Genomic DNA, 19,393 nt, shown 5'->3' on the forward strand with positions numbered 1-19,393 from the left:
CAAAGTCCTGGTGTTTTTACCTCATTTGAGTCCCAACTCCTGACTTTAGGCTGTCCTGTGGTTCTAATTATAGTCATCTATCGTCCACCTAAATATAATGACTTGTTTATTTCAGAATTTTCAGACTTCTTGACATGTTAAATTACATCTACCTGATGTGTTGGACCCTATTTTTACCCAGGAGTTATGTGTGGACACCTTGACTGCGAATCTTAATAATACACTTGTTGAACTACTGGACTCTGTTGCTCCTGTAAGGAAGTTGAAATGTCAAAAAAGGAACCCTATGCCCTGGTTAAATGAGGAGCTCCTGAACTTGAGAAGAAATTGTAGAAAAGCCGAGCGTCACTGGAGATCTTCCAGACTAGAAGTATTTCTCCAGGCTTGGAAGGACTCATTGTCTTCTCTTCAATCAGCGATGTCGACAGCGAAAGCAAATTATATCTCAAATCTCATCATGAGCCTTAAACATAACTCAAAACTCTTATTCAACAAGTGTCGCAACTTACAGAGAGTAAGTCAACGCTCTGCTGTCTAAATTTGATAGCTCATAACTTTCTTACATTTTTCAGAGACAGAGCTGCAACACTTAGGAATCAGATTACTCCCTCCTCAAGCTGTTCATTAGACTACTCGGCTGCTTTGCCTGTTGGTGCTGATAAACTGTTCTCTGACTTCAAGGTTATTTCCCTGTAGAGATGGCACGATACCACTTTTTTATGTCCGATACCGATGTCATAAATTTGGATATCTGCCGATACCAATATGAATCCGATATAGTGTATTTTTTAATCAATAAAACTGTTTTTTTAATATCTTGCTTTTTTATCAATCTAATAAACTTAAACCTGCTCCATCCTCCCTATTCTGGTATTTTAAAGAGTAAGCAACCTAACTAATAGGGCTCTAAAACTCCCAGCAAAAAAATAAATAAAAAATAGGGAACCACCCTCCACCTCATGATGCTTAATCGACATAATCAACTTTAATTTGATGCAGTGTGAAAAAAAAAATGCACAGAAATAAATTATTTTTCAAGAATAATTAAATAGATTCAACATCTTTCTTCAACAGAACTGCAGACTGCACAGATGGTTCCCAAAGGAAAAAGTAGTATAGCTTACTAGGGTATATTAGACTTAACAGTTACTATATACAGTAATGGACTTCTATACATTTTACATCAGATTAAAACTTTGGGTGTAATATTCAGATAATTATTTATTAAAATCTCGACATTTTAAATGAGAATAAGAAAGAAAAGTATGTCTTTGTGCCCCCTTTTCCCTGTTCATGCCCTATCGGCCCCCCTGGCTAAACTTTGCTAGATCCGCCCCTGCACAGTTACGTCAGCTGTAGAAAAAGATCCTGGTGTAGAAATAATATTAAATAAATTCTAACAACAGCTGATCAAGCTTAAACGTGCTGCTGTTGTTCAGCCGCTGGTTTCCTCTTTCTGGTGCGAAGTGAGACAAAAACAAAGAAGAGAGACGGACTCGCAACAGAAAAGCAGATCAGCTGATCATTGATCGGACATGAAATGCGGGGTTGGTAGCGAGGCTACAAATACACACAGCCGCTCTATCACGTGACACATACTGCTGTGACGTGCTACGGTTACGAGCCGAGTTACGCCATGTCGCAGGTTTTTGATATTTAATGGATCGGATTAAATTTTTAATTTCTCTCCAATATCCGATCCAGTAATTTACGTCAGTATTGGACCGATACCAATATGTAATATTGGTCCATCTCTATTTCCCTGTCTGGATTAACTAAGGTTGTAAAAGCAGCTCGATGTACAACCTGTTCTTTGGATCCTCTACCAGCCTGGGCTATAAAGGAACTGTGGTCAGCATTAGGACCCCACATTCTGTTTCTTTTACTTCATTGACGACCGGAGTCTTTCCTGAAAGTTTTAAATCAGCTGTGGTAGTGCCGATCTTGAAAAAGCCTGGAGTGGATGTTGACATGGTCACAAACTATAGACCCATCTCACATCTGTCTTTTTCATCTAAAATCTTTGAAAAAGTGGTTTTTAAGCAGCTCACTGAGCATCTGTCAACAAACAATCTGTTTGAAGCATTTCAGTCTGCTTTTAGACCAAATCACTCCACAGAAACAGCTTTAGTCAAAGTGGTAAATGATCTGCTGGTAAATGCAGACAACGATCGCACTTCAGTTTTATTACTGCTGGATCTAAGTGCTGCGTTTGACACTGTGCATCACTGCATTTTATTGGATAGGCTTGAACATTTTATTGGAATTACAGGAAATGTTTTATCATGGCTGAGATCTGACCTGCTTGCGAGGTCTCAGACTGTTAGTTTTAAAAATGATCTCTCAGAGACCTGTGCAGTGAGGCATGGGGTCCCTCAGGGCTCCGTACTTGGACCACTGCTGTTTTCTATGTACCTGCTGCCTCTTGGTGTTCTTTTACGTTCTTTTAATGTAACCTTTCATTGTTACGCTGGTGACCTGCAGCTTTATGTTCCTCTAACCATTGGAAATTGTGCTGAAGTCTCTAAACTAGAATGTTGTTTATCTGCAATTAAGGGCTGGTTATCAGATAATTTCTTGCTCCTAAATACTGATAAGACAGAGTTGATGGTCATTGGGCCACACAAATTTCAGCACTTGTCCCAAAATTTCATCTTGAAAATTGATGACAGTGTCATAAATTGCAGGAACAAGGTAAAAAACTTGGGCATGTGGTTTGACATGGTGCTCTCCTTTGAATCTCGTGTAAAAGAGATAACAAAGACCGCCCCTTATCATTAGAGGAACATCGCCAAAATCAGACAGGTTTTGTCAAGCGACACTGCAGAGGTTCTTGTCCATGCATTTGTGTCTTCACGCATTGATTATTGTAATGCTCTTCTTTCTGGGCTACCAAAGAAAAGTTTTAGAGGTCTACAGATGGTGCAAAATGCAGCTGCTTGCATTTGAACAAGAACTGGGAAATTTGAGCACATTAGCCCTGTTCTGAGATCTCTTCACTGGCTACCTTGTCAGGTTCGAGCAGAGTTTAAGGTCCTGCTGCTCACCTACAAGGCTTTAAACGGATCGGCACCTTCATACCTCTCCGACCTTTTACACCTTTATGTTCCATCTCGTGCTCTCCGATCTCAGGACTCTGGTCTTCTAAAGGTTCCTAGAGCCAGAAAAAAGACAGTTGGAGTGCTTTTTCTTTTCATGCCCCGTTTCTGTGGAACAACCTCCCTCAAGATATTCGGCAGGCTGCTCTGTGGAGGTTTTTAAAACCAAGTTGAAGACACATTTGTTCACCCGATCCTACATGTCTTAATTCTGTGGCTTTTAGTTTTTACATTTTTATTGTTTTTAACTTGTATTGTGTCTTTTACCTGTATTGCTATGTATCACTCTTATTTTATTTATCTCTTTAGTTGTACAGCACTTTGTTTGAAAGCGCTTTATAAAGTTATTATTATTATTATTACAAGGTCCACATTTATGGGAACATCTGCTACAGATGTGGGAGAATATTTGATTTCTACTGTAGACAGAAGCCACGGGTGTGTTCAGTCAAACGTTTAGAATAAACTTTGGTCTATAAATGTGTTTCAGGATTTATTTTTAACTCCAACTGCTTATTTGTACTACGCTTTCATTTCAGAGTGCAATGAGAAATAAAAAGGATATTTTCAATAAAACTGTCACGATCCTGGGTCTGTGACTCAGTGTTTTCTGTTGTGTATTGTTAATCTTTGATTTCATGATGTATCTTTGTTTATCCTTATGTTTTGGTTCTGTGTTTTATTGTACCTCTAAGTTCAGTCTATGTATTTCCTGCTTTGTTGTGAAGGTCCGTGTCTCATGTCAGTGTGTTTAGTTTGCGTTTCCTGTCTCGTCTTGTCAGTCACTCCCAGCTGTGTCCTCCTTCTGTGTCTCATTCCCTCGTTATCCCTCTGTATATTTAAGCCTTGTGTTTGCCTCTGTTAGTTGCTGGTTCGTCTGCGTATCTCCCGCCGTCGCCTCAGGTTGTCTCTCCGTGTCTGGTTTGTTTCTATTAGTTTTCCCAGTTTAGGTTTCAGCTTAGTTTCCACGCTCACCTTTGCCATTTCTGTTTGTATCACCATGTGATGAATAAACTCACTTGCATGTGAGCTGCCTGCATAAAGGGTCCTTTAATAATTTACACACAGTTCGCAAACCGTGACAAAAACACTGGAGAAATTGGGCTGTTCTAAAACGTTTGATGGGTAGTGTATATATTTAGTTTATATATTTTCTTTATTTATATAGTTTGTTTTGTAGCAAAGTGTTACTTGGATGCTTCTTTATGTGCAATTTTGTTGCATTCTGAGCCTTAGAAATTTATTGGTGGTAGTGATGAACTGCTGTTATAATCATGTTAAATTCTGATAAATCAGACAATTACCTCTCCAGCTGTTGTTACAGTCTTTGTGTTTATCGGATCCTTATAGGATAAAAGATGACGACACCTAAACAAATCCTTCTGGGGATTTTGGAGAATTTGGAACGTGAAGACTTTAAAAAATTCAAGTGGCATCTGAAGACCGGGTCTGTAGAAGGTTTACCAGCAATCCCAGTGAGTAAACTGGAGAATGCAGAGAGGACGGATATAGTAGATCTGATGTTTGAGACCTACTCGATCAACACTTTTGAAGTCGCTAAAATCATTTTGGGGAGGATAAACAGGAATGATCTGTTGGAGAATTTAAATAAAACCATCCCAGAACCCAAAGGTAAGTCAGGGAATGACTAAACAAAAAACACAAACAATAAAAACATTAGTTAACATTACACAGGTGCCATTACCATCCATATAAATAATAAATCCAAAACACTTGCCAACACTTTCAGGAGTGAGAGACTGCAGAAAGCCAACAGTTTGTTTTATGCATCTGCACAAATAACCTCCTGTGTACACATGAATATCTGCTCTTTGGGTTGGTTTGATTAAAATGGGACCAGCAGCAGGTTTTCTGCCCATTTTACAGATTTTATTGTCCGATTGGTTTTAGAGCTGTTTTATCAACATAAATGAGGCGACAACAACAGTTTGGGACATGTCACAAATATGATCAAAGTGCTTTTTCTTAAATCTATTTACCAGTTGAAGGTAAAGAAAAAAAAATGGTTGCCATTTCTTTCTGCTGTTTGGAGACCCAAACAGAAAAATGCCCAGACAGTAAATGCTTTTTATTATGGTTGATAAACAGGACACAAAGGTGATTGGTCAAAAGTTGGAGGAAAGCCACAGTTCTCCTTATTTGACTGAAATCTCAGCTCACGTTTTTTCTTCTGCAGCTTTCTGGGAGATTCCACTTCAGCCTCCTGCTGGCAACGCTCCCGTTACCATGCTTCCTTTAGGCAGCATCATTAGAAGACATAGCTTACATTTACACTGCTATGCAGATGACACCCAGCTCTATCTGTCCATGAAGCCAGATAACACACACCAATGAGTTAAACTGCAGGAATGTCTTAAAGACATAAAGACTTGGATGGCCACTAACTTTCTGCTTCTTACTTCAGCTCAAACTGAGGTTATTGTACTCGGCCCTGAAAATCTTAGAAATATGGTATCTAACCAGATTCTTACTCTGGATGGCATTACCTTGAACTCCAGTAACGCTGTGAGGAACCTTGGAGTCATTTTTGACCAGGACATGTCCTTCAACGCACATATTAAACAAATATGTAAGACTGCGTTCTTCCATTTGTGCAACATCTCTAAAATTAGAAATATTCTGTCTAAGAGTGACGCTGAAAAACTAGTTCATGCATTTATTACTTCCAGGCTGGACGACTGTAATTCATTATTATCAGGATGTCCAAAAAACTCACTGAAAAGCCTTCAGCTAATCCAAAATGCTGCAGCAAGAGTCCTGACAGGGACTAGAAAGATAGAGCAGATTTCTCCTGTTTTGGCTTCCTGTTAAATCCAGAATTCAAAATCCTGCTCCTCACATACAAGGTCTTAAATAATCAGGCCCCATCTTATCTTAATGACCTTGTAGTACCATATCACCCTATTAGAGCACTTCGCTCTCGCTCTGCAGGCCTACTTGTTGTTCCTAGAGTATTTAAAAGTAGAATGGGAGGCAGAGCCTTCAGTTTTCAGGACCCAAAAAGATAGTTGGTTTTTGTCTGTTGTGTTATTGTAGGTTCTTTACCTTACAATATAAACCACATTGGGGTGACTGTTGTTGTTATAATTGAAATTCTTTCATTTATTCTACATATTTATTCATTACTGGCTCCATAGTGTTGTTTATGTAATATGTGAAATGTTGCTAGTATTGATTTGGTGCTGTATAAATAAACATAATTAAATCGAATGTGTCTCTATAAAACCTGCACTCAGTTATAACCCAAGTGTCAGGGCTCAATGGCTCATGAAAAGGACTCAAGCGCAGAACCAAAAACCGGAGGCTGAGTGACTTTTAACAGAAATATATTTTACTAGATTTCTTGATGGAGAAAGCTGAATCACGGCTAAATTCAACAGCAAGCGAGGTATTATGAGAAGTGCAGAGCTGAGGCCAGAACATAAGCTGAGGCAGGTCAAAGGAACAACAGGGGCAGAAACGGGCGGATAGAAACTATCCAGGATCACTGGAACAAAGGAGATAATAATCAGAGTGGGCCACAGTGTAGTGAATGAGTCCAAGATTTAAAAACTAAGAGGTGTTACGTGGCTGCAGGTGGAGATCAGCTGGAGGAGATGAATTAAATCTGGGTACAGAGTGAGATGTGGGTGCACAGGGAGGCAGGCAGGTGAGGAGGGCAGTTTGCAAGAGTGAGTTTTACCAGCAGCGGCAGGCCAGAATCCTGAGGCGTGACTTATGGCGAGAGTTGGAAGATATATCCAGGTGCCGACTAGGGAACAGGAAAAGAGGGTTACACGAAACAAGCTGAGGAGCACAAGACAAAATGTGAGGCAGAGAACTGACTGTGGTAAGCAGACAGTCTGGAGAAGGTTCATTGTGAGTGCTGCTCATAAATACTGCCGGAGTAATTGGCAACAGGTGAGGAGCAGTGAGGAGGGCTCCACCCAGGGGAGGAGAGCTGATGCTGTGGAAAGTTAGTCAGACTCACCTGGATCATGACACCAAGAGTCCAGTGAACTGAACACATAACCACAGTAACCAGAATGCAGTTTTCTCATTTGTGTCATTTGCTGTATCTTCATGCAGAGATTGTCCCTCAGTGTCAGCTCAAACTCAAGTCAAACCTGAAGCAGAAGTTCCAGTGTGTGCATGAGGGGATTTCTACAACAGGAAACCAGACCCTCCTGAATCAGATCTACACAGAGCTCTACATCACAGAGGGAGGGACTGCAGAGGTCAATGATGAACATGAGGTCAGACAGATTGAAACAGCAGCAACGAAACCAGACAGACCAGAATCAACCATCAGACAAGAAGACATCTTTAAACTCCCACCTGGAAGAGATAAACCAATCAGAACAGTGCTGACAATGGGAGTGGCTGGCATTGGGAAAACAGTCCTAACACAGAAGTTCACCCTGGACTGGGCTGAAGACAAAGCCAACCAGGACATCCAGTTCATGTTTCCATTCACTTTCAGAGAGCTGAATCTGCTGAAAGAGGAAAAGTTCAGCTTGGTGGGACTTGTTCATCACTTCTTTACTGAAACCGAAGAAGCAGGAATCTACAGCTTTGAAGACTTCCAGGTGTTGTTCATCTTAGATGGTCTGGATGAGTGTCGACCTCCTCTGGACTTCTACAAAACTACAATCCTGACTGACCCTAGAAAGTCCACCTCAGTGGATGTGCTGCTGATAAACCTCATCAGGGGGAAACTGCTTCCCTCTGCTCGCCTCTGGATAACCACACGACCTGCAGCAGCCAATCAGATCCCTCCTGACTGTGTTGGCATGGTGACAGAGGTCAGAGGGTTCACTGACCCACAGAAGGAGGAGTACTTCAGGAAGAGATTCAGAGATAAGAAGCAGGCCAGCAGCATCATCTCCCACATCAAGACATCACGAAGCCTCCACATCATGTGCCACATCCCAGTCTTCTGCTGGATCACTGCTACAGTTCTGGAGTTTGTCATGAAGAACAAAGAGAGCAAAAATCTGCCTAAGACTCTCACAGAGCTCTACCTACGCCTTGTGCTATTTCACCTAAAAACAAAGAACATCAAGTATGATGGAGGAGCTGAGACAGATTCATGCAGTAAGATGATTGATTCTTTGGGAAAACTGGCTTTTGATCAGCTGCAGAAAGGAAACCTGATCTTCTATAAATCAGACCTGACAGAGTGTGGCATCGATATCAGAGCAGCCTCAGTGTACTCAGGAGTGTTCACACAGATCTTTAAAGCTGATGAGTGCCACATGTTCAACAACGTTGTTTACTGTTTCGTCCATCTGAGCATTCAGGAGTTCTTTGCTGCTCTTCATGTCTATCTGACCTTCATCAACTCTGGAGTCAACCTGCTTAAGAAACAACCTCCTCTCTCTAAAAGTTTCCAGAAAACACTTACTGTAAATGACTTCTACCAGAGTGCTGTGGACAAAGCCTTAGAGAGTCCAAATGGACACCTGGACTTGTTCCTCCGCTTCCTCCTGGGTCTTTCACTGCAGACCAATCAGGATCTCCTATGCATGCTGACACAGACAGGAAGTAGCTCACAGACCAATCAGGAAACAGTCCAGTACATCAAGGAGAAGCTCGGCGACGATCTGTCTGCAGAGAAAAGCATCAACCTGCTCCACTGTCTGAATGAACTGAATGATCGTTCTCTAGTGAAGGAGATCCAACAGTACCTGAGATTAGGACGTCTCTCCACAGATCAACTGTCTCCTGCTCAGTGGTCGGCTCTGGTCTTCATCTTACTGTCATCAGATCTGGATGAGTTTGACCTGGAGAAATACTCTGGTTCAGAGAAGGCATTTTTGAAGCTGCTGCCAGTGGTCAAAGCCTCCAAGAAAGTGCTGTAAGTGAATCTATGAACAAATATGTTTAATAATGCTAGATGAATAAAATAATATGTCTGCATTGTTATTCTTCCTCAGGCTGAGAGGTTGTGATCTCTCAAGAAGAATCTTTGAAGCTTTGTCTGAAATTCTCAGCTCCCCATCCAATCATCTGAGAGAGCTGGAGCTGAGCTGGAACTACCTGCAGGATCCAGAATTGGATTTGCTGTGTGTTGGACTAAAGAGTCCTAACTGTAAACTTGAAACTCTCAGGTAAGGATACAGACTTTTTGACACTTTTTGACTCTTAAATTTGTAAATTTATCTTGATGCGGACGTTCAAAGTCAGCACAATTTTCCTTTGAAGCTCCTGAGTTTATATTTCTGACTGTCAGGTTGTCTGGACAGATGTTTTTATTTTATTTTTTTACTTGTCCCTAAAGTCAGAACTAAACCCACATGTAGATAACTTTCTGTTACTGGAGCAGCCTTCCTGAAGACAGCAGTGTGTTTTCATGCTTTTAAAGCCAAACTCACCTTTCTGACCTGGCTTTCATTTATTATCCAATTTTTATTTGTTTATTATATTTTTATTTCTACTGTTTAACTACTGCTCACATCTTTTATCCTCCTTTTTAATTGTTCATTTCTTTTTACCCAGTGTTTCTATATTGCACTTTGTATTTGTCATCTAGATTTATCATGCACTACTTTGCTCATTTATTGTTTGGTTTTAATGTTATTAAATTCTGGTTCTTTTGGTATTGTTTAAGGCCAAAAAGACACGGCTCAAAAGTGGTCTTTTTACTTTAAAAAATGATCTTTATTTTACATATCCGGTAGGGGTGCAACGATACACTAAATTCACGGTTTGGTTTGGTTCGATACTTTGGTGTCACAGTTCGATATTTTTCGATACAAAAAAACCGTTCATGCTTTTTTAATTTGTAATTTATTAAAATTATAAATATATATTTTAACTCAAAAGTACAGTTTTTAAATTTAATGTTGCTGAAACAACAAAGTAATAAAAAATAAATCTGTCTGATGGAGAAATCACTCATCTTTGGAAAAGAGAGTTTATTACAGAGAAATGTCTCTTTCCAAAATAAAAGCTCTACTATACGCTTCTTCTGGGCTATATTCTCAGCAGCATATTAAACATATCAGGTCCCCATAAGGAGAATCATGTGCTAACGGCTGTCTAAATGACTCGGGTAAAGTTTGTAGCATGCTGCTTGTTGTTTTTGTCTGCTTCCACTTCTCTTTGCACGAGGATGATGTCGGAGTAAATGTGCAGTCATATTCATTGTGTTCCCACTAGTGCTGTCAGCGTTAATCTGAAATGACGTTAACGCCACAACACGGCAAATCTCCGTTAACGAGCTACCGCGGATCGCCCCGTGCGTGGGGCTGGACGGCGTTAACAAGCTAACTGCGCTAACGCACTAGTTCCCACCCATGTAATTGAGCATTGCTGGCACATCCAACATACTGTTTTACTTTAGTCCATGACGCGCTTACCTTCAGGGTCATACGTCACATGAAGACCAAAATAGTTCCAAACGCCAGATCTGAATGAGGGTGGGGGAGGTTCAATTTGCCATGTTGCAACGAGCTTAACTTCTGTCTTGCTAGCTTGCACTGCGCTCAATGGATCTGCGCTCGACAGTGCAGCCTAGGCAGAGTAGTCGAACGCAGATCCACTGAGAGCTCAACACAGACAGCATCGTCAGAAGAAAAGTTGATGAAATAAATTAAAAATTTTGTATTGTTCGATACATATGCGTACTGAACCGAAAACACTGTATCGAACGGCTCAATATTGATACGAGAATCGTTGCACCCCTAATATCCGGATATGGAGACCTGAACACACAACACACAACCCCAGGTCTGAAGCACAAAACAGGAAGCCTAGTCATTTATATAGACGTCACACACACTTTAAGTTTTGATCAAACACTCTACTTAGTTTCACTTTTCGCCTGCAAAAGCATGTAATTTCCTGTCAGTCCTGTCGGCACAGAGTGTACTCAGAGTTGGGCCTTTCTTATAAAGCAATATAATCAGCATATAAGCATTTAAGATTATAAATTTAAACCTCAACAATGTTCTTACCTGGGGTCCGTTCTTCGTACCTCGCTTACTACATCCAAGATCAAATGACACATCCAAGATCAAATCATCGCGCCAACTTTGAGCTCGCTATTCCGGTTCTCCGAACACACCTGTTGTTGACGATTAGTACAGCTGGATGAAGTAATGTGAGATCACTGGGTGGCTTAAAAGGGGCTACGCATCGATAGTAGAAACATTGATCGGCAACCCTTTGATTGGTCGGCGAAAATGTCAAAGGAGCGCGCTCAGTATTTTTCGGCAGCAGAGCAAGAACTCTTGATTGAGGGATTTCAGGAGTTTCAGAGTTTAATTAAAACGCAAGGGAACACTGCAAAGGCTGCAAAAGCAAGGAGAGAGGGCTGGCAGAAAGCTGCTGACAAATTAAACTCGTAAGTAATTTATTATATTATATTACATTATATCATATTATATTATATTATATTATATTATATTATATTATATTATATTATATTATATTATATTATATTATTATGTTTTGTCATGTTTTTAATATTCGAAATTGTGTTGCACAATTCTGTCCCGTGCAGCTCTGCCACTAGGTTGGTCCAAGTGCACTGGCTGGAGGTCATCATCAGGCTGCACCTCCACCACAGGAGTCCTCTCCTTTCTGATGGTGGCAATGTTGTGCAGTACGGCACATGCAACAATAATGTCACATGCCCTGTCAGGTGCAACCCTCAGACTTTTCAGACACTGAAATCTTCCCTTTATTTGCCCAAAGGTCATTTCAATGCGTGCCCTTGTCCTGGCTAGAGCTGCATTGTAGCGGGTTTGTGGCCCAGGGTTGGGGTCAGGGAACGGTGTCATGAAGTACTGCCTGCATGCATAACCCCTGTCTCCAAGGAGAATCCCATCGTAGGCCCCTGTGTAATGGAGAAATGCTGTTATGTTAGGCCCAAAATAAGTATGAAATATCAAAATAAGTCTCTTTTTCTTTCCACGCTCAAATAATGTGCATAACCCTGACTCTCTGAAAATTGTTGAGTCATGCACTGATCCGGGCCATTTAGCTTCCACATTTGTGATATGGCACATAGAGTCACACACCATCAAAGAGATTTCATTATATGTGAACACACTCCTTTTCATTATATATTACCATCTAAAATATTAGTATTACTCACCTGCACATTTATACTGTGAACCCCCTTTCGATTGACAAAATCCCCTTCATTGGGGCCTGGGGGGGCCTTGATCGCAATGTGTGTGCAGTCTATGGTACCAATCACATTAGGGAAGCCTGCGGACAATCGAGCTATAGTTACAGACATAGGTCATGATTGCATCACATTCATTATCGAATTTAATGTACCTGCAATAGAAAAAAAGCCCTGTTTGACAACCTGTGGTCTTAAGTGGAAAAACCACAAACACACCCAGGAAATGCTTGAGTGCCAGGTATACTTTGCGAATGGAACGGCAGACAGCACTTTTGCCAATGTTCTCTACGTCTCCAACAGTGTACAGAAACGTGCCACTCTCAAAGAAACGCAAGGCAATGCACACAGTTTGTGCAGTTGTTAATGCCCGACTACGGTGAGTGGAACTCTTAACATAGGGATCCAACAAGTTGGTTAAGTAAATAATGCCCTCACGGGAAAATCGATATCTCTCTATGAGCACACTGTCGCGCTGAGCTAAAGGATCCTGTCTATCCCGCAATATACGCTGAATTCTGAAAACTCTCCTTATCAATCTTGCACCTTCCGCAATGGGTTGCTCGCGTACAAACGGGCAGGACATGGCTGCGACAGACTTCCCAAATCCACCTTCGCTTTTATAGCCGTGGTCTCTCATCTTGATTACACGAAGTAATTTACTATTACTACTCTAAAATATGAATTACATCTGAAATAATCAAATACATGAAATAGAATGATTAATAGTACATTTCCCTTTTTTTAGGAAATGACCTGTATGTATCTGTATGAAATCAATAAAAGAATCAAATACTGCATTATCTTTAGTTACATTGATAATATTTATTTATGGAAAAACAGTGGAAAAATATCGCTGTTGCTTTCATATAAATGAAGCGGACATACCTGAGTGGCCGCGATCTAATCCTGTTTACATAAAGTAAGCCTGCTCCCAAGCAGGTTTACGCTTACGGATCTGTTGCTATGACAGCAAGTCCCGGATGAGCTTCGGAGAACCGAACGATCCAAGATCACGAGAAATGGGGGAGAGACATAGGAGAGGTGGAGAATAAACTTAACCTGGGTGTCTGTGTCTTGTGTAGTCTGGGAGATGATTGAATGTTGGGGTGGGTACAGTTTCCTCTGCGGTGGGGTAGGGTGGGCTGCCCCGGGTCCTGTGGGGCTTGACGGTGCTGCTGCCGTAGGCCCCGGTCTGGATGGGCCTGGGCTCCCTTGCCTTGGTGGATACCAGAGGACGGGGGTGCCTACTGGGGTCAGCGGGGGAGCTGGCCCTAGGGAGGGACATCCTCCCCTCCCTTCTTTTCCTCCCCATCCCCGGCTACCTCCCTCTTCCCGCTCCACCACACCCACCCACACAGGTAGGGCCTTGGGGTGCGGGTGTGTCACCAGGGTGAAGGGGAGACATCCCCCCCCCCCCCCCCCCCCCGTCCCCCGTCCTCTTCTGGCCACCTGTGCCTCAATTTTATCTCACAACTTAGACATCCACATTACTTACACTCTCATAATAAATATATATATATATATATATATATGTCCAGATCTAAATCCAGAATCTGTGGCAAGATCTGAAAACTGCTGTTCACACACGCTGTCCATCTAATCTGACTGAGCTGGAGCTGTTTCAAAGAAGAATGGACAAGGATTTCAGTCTGTAGATGTGCAAAGCTGGTAGAGACAGACCCTAAAAGACTGGCAGCTGGAACTGCAGCAAAAGGTGGTTCTACAAAGTATTGACTCAGGGGGCTGAATAATTACACACACCCCACTTTGCAGTTATTCATTTGTATAAAATGTTTGGAATCATGTCTGATTTTCGTTCCACTTCTCACGTGTGCACCACTTTGTGTTGGTCTTTCACCTGGAATTCCAATAACATTGATTCATGTTTGTGGCTGTAATGTGACAAAATGTGGAAAAGTTCAAGGGGGACAAATACTAGTGATGTGTCGGTCGCGAACAAAATGGCTCCAAGAGCCGGATCTTTGACGTGAACGACACGAGCCGGCTCCTTATCACGAGCTGTGGGTTTTGTTTTCTTTCTCTCACCCTCTCTCTCGCACTTTTTTCCCGCTTCACTCCGCACGCCGAGCTTTGTGCTTTGCGCTGGGCAGAGGGGGGAGGGGCGGTAGTTACTCTCAGTAGCACAGGAACAGAGCGGGAGGGAGAGAGAGAGAGGCAGGGACAACAACGTCACATTAGAAAGGTATAGTAATCATCCACAACTATTTTCAGCTGCAGATGATAAAGGATTCAGAAAATTTATTCATGCAGGCCCATATGACAGAGAATATGCATCTTCTTTTTGTTTTCATATTTTAATTTATATTTAATTGTGTTGTGGTTTGCAGTGTTTTGTGTTGTTTCATTTTAAATTTGTTTAAAATGAAAAAGCTGAAAATTTAAATAGTTAAAAGTTGAAATGTGATTAGTTGGTTTTTGTGTTATATGATTTATTTATTACATTTTATGTGGAGTGAATAAATAAAAGTATATTTACGGTGGCCTCTACAGACAAAGCAAGTACAAACTCAGAAGTACATGTACAAGTAAATACAAAACTCAAAGGGCGCAGTGTTGAGCTTTTTGTTACCTCGTGGCTACACAAGCCAGCAAGTACCAACGACTGGATTTGGTGTGTGGTAGTAACAGGTAAATGAACATTTTTTTTTTTTTTAATTATTTGAATATATATGAGTGCCTGTGTATAAATACACAAACAATACACACATGCTTTCAATTGTGTAATTTAAGTGATCTAGTAGCTCTGCTTTGGAAGTTCAGTTCATGCTAGAAATGTGTTTTGGAGTTTGTACGTGTTTTGTCTCTAGGGGCCACCACATATATTTATATATAAACATATATAAATAAAACCACTTTTGTTTTTACATTAGTAATTCCTTTTGTGCATAATTTTATATTGTTGTTAATAATAAGTGAATTAAAGCAACAAAACAACCTGAAGAGCCGGTTCAGAGCTGAAAGAGCCGGCTCTCTAAAAAGAGCCAGAAATCCCATCACTACTGAATACTTTTGCAAGCCACTGTATTAATCCCCCGGGTGGTTTTCACACAGCTGAATAAACGTCAAACAGAAAACTGATTAAGCAGAAGTGTGAGATGGCCAAGAGTTTACTCCAGTGTCCTGTTATATTTAAGATAGCAAGGAGAAGACAGCTGAGTTTATTAAACTCCACCGAGACAGCGGTGACGCTAATCTGAAGGCTAGACCGTCCCATTTCATAGCCGTTTATTTCGGGCCTACCCGACCACCTGTTGACCCGGCCCACATAGACCATGAAGGCCGGGTCCTCAGGAGGATGCAGCCTATATGAGTTTGGACCAATGACTGTAGAAAACATGGACGACGCAACAGCTCCCCAAAATGAAGCCAGAACGTCTCTATCGCCCCCTGGTGTCTGGCTGCAGTATAGCTCATAAACCCCGCCTCCTCCATGTTAGCGGATGGGACTGGGGTCAGACTAAAATAAATTAATTCTCCTTAGATAATTTTTTCCAAAGGTTCTTTCCTTTGTTATCAATAGTTCTCATCACGCTGATTGATGTTCAAGGGGTCTCCTCTCCCATAAGTTTGATTCTAATTCCTACCGCGGTGATGTTAAATTGGGGTGTAACGTCATCATAGCAGCTTTGACTGGCAGCTGCAGTCACGGAGAAACTTGCGTATCTCTGTTCGGGAATAGCAGATAGAGCGCAGGCTCTGAGAGGAGGGCCAGCGTTTACACTACGAAAACACGACCGAGTGTTTTAACCTGACAGCCTGAGGTGTTCTTCAGTAAACTGGACTACCCGACAGAAGGACCCGAGGCCCCGCTGCACTGTTTCGGTAAGTTAAACGTGTTTGTAAGCTAATCCGTAACTACCGTCCTTAGCTAGCTCCTGAGACCTAGCTAGCTAAGATGAGCACTCGGCTGTCAGGGTTCATTTAGCTAATCTGTGCAGGTGAATGAATTTACTAAAGAAATCAAGAGAAACGCTCCGGGCTGCTCAGTCACTAATTACTGTTACTGTACTTTTATTACAAGTATTATACTGTAAAAGCAACAGGCTGCACCCTGCTGCAGCTCCTGTGCAGAGCTGAATATTAAATATCTTATTAAACAGCAGCATGTTTTCAGTCTCCACATGTGTAAAGACAGAAACACCAACTTTAAAAACCTGGCACTTCAGTAACTCCTCATTAATCCGTAAAAAACTGATCAAATAGCAAAGATATTTACTGAAACCAACAACTTCCTCTTGGCAGCTTAAGTTAAAATGTTTAATTTTTCCACTGATTAATTTTTTAGCACTGACTGTATTTTTATGCTGAGTTTGTTGCAAATATTCAGGTTAAAAACTGTTTGAAATATTGTTAATGAGGTATGTTCACAAAGACACATGTGCAGAGACATGTGCAGCTCACATCCTTTAAGACAAATAGTTTGAAGCATTAATATTTCTTGTTCAATACCAGTGCTGACACCAGTGCTGACACCACCTCTGTATGTTGTGACCAGGATGCAGCAGCAGACTGAACCAGGACTCAAACCTGCTCCATCATCTCATCTTTGCAGATGTCCATTTATAAAGCTCCAACAACTCAAAGGTGAACATGATATTGGAACATCTGTTAGTATATAAGGCTTTTTTAAACAAACAGCTCATATGTCAGCTGTCAGCAGAACTGTAGGACTGTAATGAATGTAAGAGAAGAGACGAACACTCCCGAGTGTGTGAGGACAGAAGGATCAGCTTTATTTCAGAGATAAACTTTATATTTCAGTTTGATGATTGTGTTCTCGTTGTGATTACAGGAGCCGTCCTCAGATTCAGACCTCAGCACCACCCAGTGACAGCAGATCATCCTATAGCTTCACTCTTTGTAGTAAATCCATAATTAACTGATGAAAACAGTCCAAAGGTTAAAGTACCACATGTGCTGTCAGTGAAAGCTACAGCTGTTTAAAGATAAAGACAAAAGGATGAATCACCCATGTAACTGTGTCACTGTATATCAGCATCAACAGGACCTGAGTTTGGTGCTTCAGAGAGCTGTTGTCTACGTCTGTGTGCTGTCATTGCTCAGTCTGACTGATGGACAGACTCAAGTTTGACTGTGAAACAAACTGTGTTGTTAAACAGTTTCATGGTTCAAAAAACAAAACAATCAAAAACACTTTTTTCATACTTGTGTTAAGTTTTGCATAGAAATGAGACCAAATTGATTGTGAGGTTAAATGTGATAGAAACAGCTCACACTGACGTCCATCCTGATCAAACATGAGTGTCATGAAGCCTGTTTGCAGTTATTTGCACTGTTTTCCACTCTGCATGTTGTTTCTGTTCAGCTGTAAGTATAAAAGGCTCCATTCTACAACCTGTTTGTGTTGTTCAATAGAAACATTATTTTGTGCCGATGTTGCACTTCTTTTATTCACAACCAAAGACTTTTTAAAATCTTCATAAAACTGCATTTAAATGACTTTTGAATATTACTTTAAATACTTAGATTGAAGGTTCTGATAAAAGTTTAAATACAAAGATCAGTATTGTCTAATGTTTTGGCTGCAGTGTGTTTTTGCACACAGGTATAACAGAACAGCTTTACTGTTTAGATTTTTAAACTTGAGTATGAACTTATACAAAATGCAGCAAGATATTAAAAAAACATTTGATTATAAAATCGACTATATTGAATTCATATCGATATCGGACATAAAAAGTGGAATCGTTCCATCTCTGCTTTGATTACAGACACAGCTGAGAGTTTGTAATCTGTCATCATTTTAAAAAGTTTCCATGGAACAGCAGAAATGAGGCTTTACTGTCAGAGGCCGACAGCACTGAACACAACAGCAGACTGGTGGCTAACAAACAGTGAATGATGCAGAAACAGATGTTTGAAGCTGTTCTTGGAGTACACTGAGAGAGAGAGAGCTGTGCAGGCAGGAACAGCCAAAGTCAGAGAGAATTCATGAGCATATTTATCAAACGTGAAGCAGAGTTTGGATCTTCTTTTGCTGCTGCTTCACTCAGTTTTGGTTGGAGACAGATGAAACCTGCAGCTTCAGGATCTGTGAGCTGTCCACTTTCAGCCCCGACGGCGTGTCCGTGTACGTGCCGTCGAGTGAACGATCCACGCTCTGTGTTTCCATCTTTGTGTGTTTAGCTGCTCTCATTTACTGTTTTAGCTGTTTGCTGCTCGTTATGGCTTTTGGTTAAAAGTCAGTAGTTAGTGCATAGTCTGATTAAGTTACATAAGCAAAGTGATAAATAAGTTCAAAGTTAAGAAATATTATAAGTAATTCATGCTAAAAACAGCTACAATGTCTGCGTTCGAAATTTGCTCAGAGTGAGACCTTGTTACCAGAAGCGATCTTTGTATTGTATGTGCGGAAATGGGAGCGAGGGAGCGCTCTGATCATTCACATATCTTTGACGTATTTTCTCCGTTAATGCTGTGAAAAGTGCTTCGGAAGTATTAAAAGAGTGAACGAGTTCATGTACACGCTAAGAGTGCCCTACACGCTTGTACCTTGGGAAACGTTCGTCTTTGTGAGTATTAATGTGTTCAGAAACAACTTTTATATGTGTTTACCTGGAGTGAACTGCGATGCTAATGTAACGCACGTGTTAAGCTAGGCTAATCATTAAGTTTGTCATTAAGATGTGTAGTAGCTAGCTATTTATTTTCACTTTCTGTATATTTCAGTTAAAATAAGAAATAGCAAGGAGAAGCCTTGAGAGAGGAAAGGCTTAAAAAGATCTTCATTAAAATCAAGAAAAGCAAGCCTTGTGTGGAGATCTCGTCTGTTTTATTCGCTGGGTGTCGAGCTTCACATGGTCACGTGTCGTGAGGGCAGCACAGTGCTTGTTGAAATAGTTTGAGCTTTAAGCTGAGATTCTGGCAAAATACATTTATATTAAACATCGATTCAGGATTGAATGAATCAACATCGTTTTATTCAAATTAAAACATTTAAATGGGAACATGAATTTTTTACAGCCGCCTCTAATGCTGGGTAATGTCAGCTGGTCCACGTGCAGCTGGCTGTGAGGCTCAGGGAGCGTCTACAAAGTGCAACACTGAAAGAACATCATCCATAAATATTGAGTAATAACTGGACTCTCATACAGCGAGACTCAAATGCCTT

The 19,393-nt window shown here is 41.0% G+C and overlaps 2 protein-coding genes across 2 annotated transcripts in view; both read left to right on the forward strand.

Annotated features, from left to right (window-relative positions):
* The window catches only part of LOC148101682 (ribonuclease inhibitor-like), a 151,568-nt gene that overhangs the window by 110,084 nt on the left and 22,091 nt on the right, over positions 1–19,393 (forward strand). The gene's annotated exons all lie outside the window — the stretch shown is intronic.
* LOC148101689 (protein NLRC3-like) lies at positions 4,457–9,215 on the forward strand. Its single transcript, XM_087846688.1, has 3 exons — positions 4,457–4,730; positions 7,188–8,958; positions 9,038–9,215. The coding sequence occupies exons 1-3, from the start codon at positions 4,457–4,459 to the stop codon at positions 9,213–9,215; spliced, it is 2,223 nt and encodes a 740-aa protein (XP_087702814.1).

This window comes from Neolamprologus brichardi, chromosome 9 (assembly GCF_056152115.1).
Source record: "Neolamprologus brichardi isolate AB-2024 chromosome 9, ASM5615211v1, whole genome shotgun sequence".
Taxonomy (NCBI): Eukaryota; Metazoa; Chordata; class Actinopteri; order Cichliformes; family Cichlidae; genus Neolamprologus; species Neolamprologus brichardi.